The sequence below is a fragment of the Gracilinanus agilis genome, unplaced genomic scaffold (assembly GCF_016433145.1).
Source record: "Gracilinanus agilis isolate LMUSP501 unplaced genomic scaffold, AgileGrace unplaced_scaffold38761, whole genome shotgun sequence".
NCBI classification, from domain to species: domain Eukaryota; kingdom Metazoa; phylum Chordata; class Mammalia; order Didelphimorphia; family Didelphidae; genus Gracilinanus; species Gracilinanus agilis.
In genome coordinates this window covers 1-5,572 of record NW_025372202.1, presented here as the reverse complement: position 1 = coordinate 5,572, position 5,572 = coordinate 1, and the positions used below count along the sequence as shown (strand labels likewise).

General features: G+C 66.7%; 1 protein-coding gene across 1 annotated transcript; it reads left to right on the top strand.

Moving 5' to 3' along the window:
• Positions 1–30: 30 nt before the first annotated feature.
• POLD1 (DNA polymerase delta 1, catalytic subunit) lies at positions 31–5,224 on the top strand (the record flags this gene model as incomplete). The annotated part of the gene is made up of 15 exons (XM_044683930.1): positions 31–240; positions 455–543; positions 606–722; positions 815–928; positions 1,001–1,148; positions 1,873–1,968; positions 2,042–2,179; positions 2,270–2,445; positions 3,515–3,667; positions 3,747–3,849; positions 3,966–4,098; positions 4,270–4,383; positions 4,572–4,624; positions 4,704–4,801; positions 5,081–5,224. Coding segments are annotated over 15 exons (1,848 nt in total), but the record flags the coding sequence as incomplete, so codon positions are not given.
• Between the last annotated feature and the right edge of the window lie 348 nt (positions 5,225–5,572).

Here is a 5,572-nt window from a genome sequence, read left to right as displayed (position 1 = left end):
CCCCCCGCACTCACGCCCCTTCCTCCGTGACCCCCACCCTCGTCCCAGAACGGGAATGACCAATCCCGCCGCCGCCTGGCCGTCTACTGCCTGAAGGACGCCTTCCTGCCCCTGCGGCTGCTGGAGCGCCTCATGGTCCTGGTCAACGCCGTGGAGATGGCCCGAGTCACGGGCGTCCCCCTTGGCTACCTGCTCACCCGGGGCCAGCAGGTCAAGGTGGTGTCCCAGCTGCTGCGGCAGGTCAGCCCTGGCCCCAGGGGGTGGGGGGGGACTCCGCTGCCCTCTGCGTGCCCCCCTCCCGCCTCTATGTTTCCCCCCAGCCTCCCCGTCGCTCCCTCGGCCCGTTCTGGGGCTCCGGGGTTTCCTGCCCACATCGCAGCAGGTGGGGTGGCAGAGGGGGAGGAGCCCCCCGTCACCCCCCACCCCTTCCCCACATGCCTGTCCCTCCCCACAGGCCGCACGCCAGGGCCTGGTGATGCCGGTGGTGAAGACCGAGGGGGGCGAGGACTACGCGGGAGCCACAGTGATCGAGCCCCTGAAAGGGTGAGTAGGATGGGGGGGGGGGCGGCCGGCCGGGCCTCACTGACCCCCCCGCGTCCCCTCAGGTACTACGACGTGCCTATCGCGACACTGGACTTCTCCTCGCTGTACCCGTCCATCATGATGGCCCACAACCTGTGCTACACCACGCTGCTGCGGCCGGGGGCCGCCCAGAAGCTGGGGTACGGGGGCCGCCCGGGAGGTCACTGCTGCGGGGGGCCAGAGGCCGGCCCGGGGCCCCCTTCTGACGTGGGACGCCTCGCCTCTCCCACAGCCTGACCGCCGACGAGTTCATAAAGACCCCGACGGGGAACGAGTTTGTGAAGGCATCCGTGAGGAAGGGGCTCCTGCCCCAGATCCTGGAGAACCTGCTCAGCGCCCGGAAGAGGTGGGAGTGACCCCAGCCCCCCCGCACCCACCCAGCCCCCCAGGGCCCCGCACTGACCCCCGATCCCCCCAGGGCCAAGGCTGAGCTGGCCAGAGAGACGGACCCCCTGCGGCGGCAGGTCCTGGACGGGCGGCAGCTGGCACTGAAAGTCAGCGCCAACTCTGTCTACGGCTTCACCGGGGCTCAGGTGGGCAAGCTGCCCTGTGTGGAGATCTCCCAGGTGAGCCGGGCAGGGGCCTGAGGGAATGGGGGTGCTGGGGAGACCTAGGACGGCTCCTCCAAGAAGTCTGGGGTCCAGGATCAGGGCCTGCTCCTTGGGGAGGATCCTTCGGTTCTCTGGGCTCAGCCGGCCCCCTGAAACAGTGGGATGGGGAGACCCTTGAAGTCTCACCCTTCAGGCCTGCCTTTCACAGGGCCTGGGCCGGGGGGCGTGGGGGGGTTGGAGGCCTCTGGCCGGGGGCCTCTCATGGGACCCAGACTCCAGGGCAGCCCTCCCTTGGTCTGGGGTCAGGAAGACGAATGAGAGGCTCGTGAGCTCTTATGATGTCTGGGCTGGGGCAGGCCCTCGGCAGCTCTGACCCTGCTGGGATTTGATCGGGAGGCCCCGGGTTCGAGCGTGGCCCTGGCCGCTCCCCTATCTTGGCACCAATGCACAGTCCTGACTGAGGGGGTTAAACCACCCCTGGGGCACCCCCACTCTCTCCACGGAGTTGCTCTCCAAGGCTTCCCTCTTGAGGCCCTCCTTGGGGGGCCTGGAACATTGACGGGGTGGGGGGAGCTGGGGCTTCAGTGAGGGGAGCAGAAGAGACAGACAGACAGACAGACAGATGGGAGGAAGCCATGGGGAAGACGGAGGAGACAGGCCCCTCAGGGCAGGGGGCAGGGGGTGAGTGCCAGGCCTGGGGCCGTGGGACGTCCGGCCTCCTCTCCTTTCCGGCCCCCAGAGCGTCACAGGCTTCGGGCGCCAGATGATCGAGAAGACCAAGCAGTTGGTGGAGTCCAAGTACACGGTGCAGAGCGGGTACAGCGCCGATGCCAAGGTGAGGGGGTGGGCTGGGTCGGCTGGGGGGCCCCGGGGCCAGGGCCCACCTCCACACACCCGCTGCTCTACAGGTGGTGTATGGAGACACGGATTCCGTCATGTGCCGCTTCGGGGTCTCCTCGGTGGCCGAGGCCATGGCCCTGGGCCGAGAGGCGGCCGACTGGGTGTCCAGCCACTTTGTGTCGCCCATACGGCTGGAGTTCGAGAAGGTGATCAGGAGTTGGGAGATGGGAAGGCAAGGGGGTGGGGGGAATGTCGGCCGGCCTCGGGGGCTCACCCCAGAGCTCTCCTGCCTCCAGGTCTACTTCCCCTACCTCCTCATCAGCAAGAAGCGCTACGCCGGCCTGCTCTTCTCCTCACGCCCAGACGCCCATGACAAGATGGACTGCAAAGGCCTGGAAGCCGTGCGGCGAGACAACTGCCCCCTGGTGGCCAACCTGGTCACCTCGTCACTGCGCCGGCTCCTCATTGACCGGTGGGTACCCAGTCCCTGAGGAGCGGCCAGAGGCAGGAGCGGCAGAGGCGGGGTGGGGGCCAGGGCCATCAGGGAGCACGGGGGTGGTGACCGTGATAGCCGGGTGGCACAAGGCCAGCTCAGCGCCGGATGTGGGGTGAAGGAGGAGCCCTGGGGAGGGGAGCCAGAAGGTCCAGAGGAGAACCTGGCTGGTTACCCCAGAGAGGAGAAGCTGACACAGACGGATGTGAAAGAGACGAGACAGACATGAGAAATGAGATGAAACAGACAGACGTGAAAGAGACAAGAGAAGACACAGACGTGAAGTAGAGAAGATGGACGTGAGAGACGAGATGAAAGGAGACACGTGAGAGACAAGAAGAGACACATGAAAGAGAGGAGATAGACGTGAAGTAGAGGAGAAGACACTGCTGAGAGACAAGGCATAGACACGTGAAAGAGACGAGAAGAGACATAGATGTGAATGAGAGAAGAGACAGATGTGAAATGGACGAGAGGGACAGGTGAAATAGATGAGAGAAGACACAGACATGAAAAAGACCAAACCTGAAAGAGATGAGAGGACACAGATGTGAAATAGACGAGACAGATGAGAGACAGGAGACATGAAATGGATGAGAGATAGACAAGAGACAGAAACAGACATGAGTCACCACCAGAGACAGATGAGAGAGAGACAGAGGAGGGGCCTCCCCTGCCTTGGGGAACAGTCGCAGTTGGGGGCTACAGTAGGCCAACAGAGAAGCCCGGGGGGGGGGGGGGCGCTGGGAGCACAGAAAGGAACCCAGAGGAGTCTGGCTTGGGCAGGGCCTGGGTTTGATTTTCCAGAGCTGATGGGGGAGGGGGGCCGCTAGGGGTTGGAGCTCAGCTGCCTGGTCCATCCATCCATTGATTTGGCCCTTTGTACTTGAAGTTGTTTCCTCCCGGAGTGGCTGGCCTCATCACTCCCACTTTACAGGCTGGAAGGTTGGGGCTGGGACAAGGTCTGGCAGGGATGGAGGGATTAGAACTTGGGGCTCCAGGCCCTGGTCTGAGGGCCCAGGCCCCTCTTGTGTCCGTCCTCACCCAGGGACCCGTCGGGGGCTGTGGCTCATGCCCAGGATGTCATCTCGGACCTCCTGTGCAATCGCATCGACATCTCGCAGCTGGTCATCACCAAGGAGCTGACGAGGGCCGCGGCCGACTACGCGGGGAAGCAGGCCCATGTGGAGCTAGCCGAGAGGTGGGCCGGACGGGGCTGGAGCGGGTGGCCCGGGGCTGGGCTGCTGCTGGAGCCATGGGTGACCCTTCCTGTCCCCCAGGATGAGGAAGAGGGATCCAGGCAGCGCCCCCAGCCTGGGGGACCGAGTGCCCTACGTCATCATCAGCGCCGCCAAGGGCGTGGCAGCCTACATGAAGTCAGAGGTGCCCCCCTCCCCCCCCAGCTCTCACTTCTCCTTTCCAGCTGGGGCGCCCAGGGTGGGGGGGACGATGCCTGGGCCGAGAGCTCTGCCCTTCTAGCGCCCACTGCCTCCCCCCAGGACCCCCTGTTCGTGCTGGAGCACAACCTGCCCATCGACACCCAGTACTACCTGGAGCAGCAGCTGGCCAAGCCCCTGCTGAGGATCTTCGAGCCCATCCTGGGCGAGGGCCGGGCCGAGGCCGTGCTGCTGCGTGAGGGCCGGGCCGGGCTGGGCTGGGGGGCTGGGCTGCAGAAAGGGGGGTCCTGGGCCCAGCTCGGGGCTGTGAGGGCTGCACGGGGTGGGGGGCCGGGGGCCAGGCTGTGCCGCCCAGTGGGGGGCTGGCCCGGGGCCGTGCCAGGGAGTCACCCCGTGCCCCCCCCAGGTGGCGAGCACACCCGCTGTAAGACAGTGCTGACAGCCAAGGTCGGGGGGCTCCTGGCCTTCGCCACCCGCAGGAGTAGCTGCATCGGCTGCCGGGCCGTCCTGGGCCACCACGGTGAGGCCCCCCGTGTGTGAGCCGCCCGGGGTGGGGTGGGGGAGCCTCGCCCGGCCGGGGTTCCCCAGGGGAGTTTTCCCCACACACTTGCTCCCTTGTTCTCTGCGTCCGGGACTTTCAGGGCTGGCCTGGGTGGGGAGGTGTCCACCTCCGGGTCAGCCTGACCCCCCTCCTGGGCCTGCCTCTAGGAGCCGTGTGCAAGTTCTGCCTTCCCCGGGAGTCGGAGCTGTACCAGAAGGAGGTGAGGGGGGGGCCGGGGGCGGGCACCCGGGGGTCCCCCTTCCTCGCCGGCTGCCACAGCTGCTCTGCCCTGCCATTAGGTGGCCCACCTGAGCGCCCTGGAGGAGCGCTTCTCCCGCCTTTGGACACAGTGCCAGCGCTGCCAGGGCAGCCTGCACGAGGATGTGCTGTGCACCAGGTAGGCCGGCTAGGCCCGCACACAGAGCCCAGCTAGGCCTCTCCCCCCCCACACACACACACACACACAGAGCCCGGCTAGGCGGGGCCGGGCTTTCCCTAGGGAACGGGCGGGCGGGCCGGGTTCCCACAGGCCATCCGCGCCCGGCTTATCGCGGCCGCCGGGCCCCAGCGAGCAAACAAGCTGCCAGGCTGCGGGCGGGGGCACGGGGAGGGCAAAGTCCTGGGAACGGGAGGACCGTTAGGCCGGCAGCTCAGCGCGGTGCCGCCCCTCTCGCAGCCGCGACTGTCCCATCTTCTACATGCGGAAGAAGGTGCAGAAGGACCTGGACGACCAGGAGCAGCTCCTGGCGCGCTTCGGGCCGCCCGGGCCGGCCGCCTGGTGACCCCGAGGCCGGGGCAGCAATAAAGGCTCGGCTTTGGACATCCGTGTGCCCGTGTGTGTCTCTGTTGGGGGGGAGGGGGGCCTATTCAAACACCCCCGAAGCGCAGATGAGGGGACATGGGGGGGCCCTGCTGGCCCCCAACTGCAGAAGGGCAGGACAGAGCCCGGGCCATTGGCCACCTCTTCTCACATGATCCCCTGGAAGGGGCACCCCCGGAGTCAAGGAGCCTTTGGGAGTGAGCTGCGCCCCCCCCCCCCAGGCTCCAGCTGGGCATCCAGGGGTCAAGGAATCCGATGGGGGAGGGCCAGGGAACCCAGCCCAGGCATCTGAGAAATGGGTTGGCCCGCAGCCCGTTCTCCCCTCCCCGCACCCCAGGACCCTTCCTT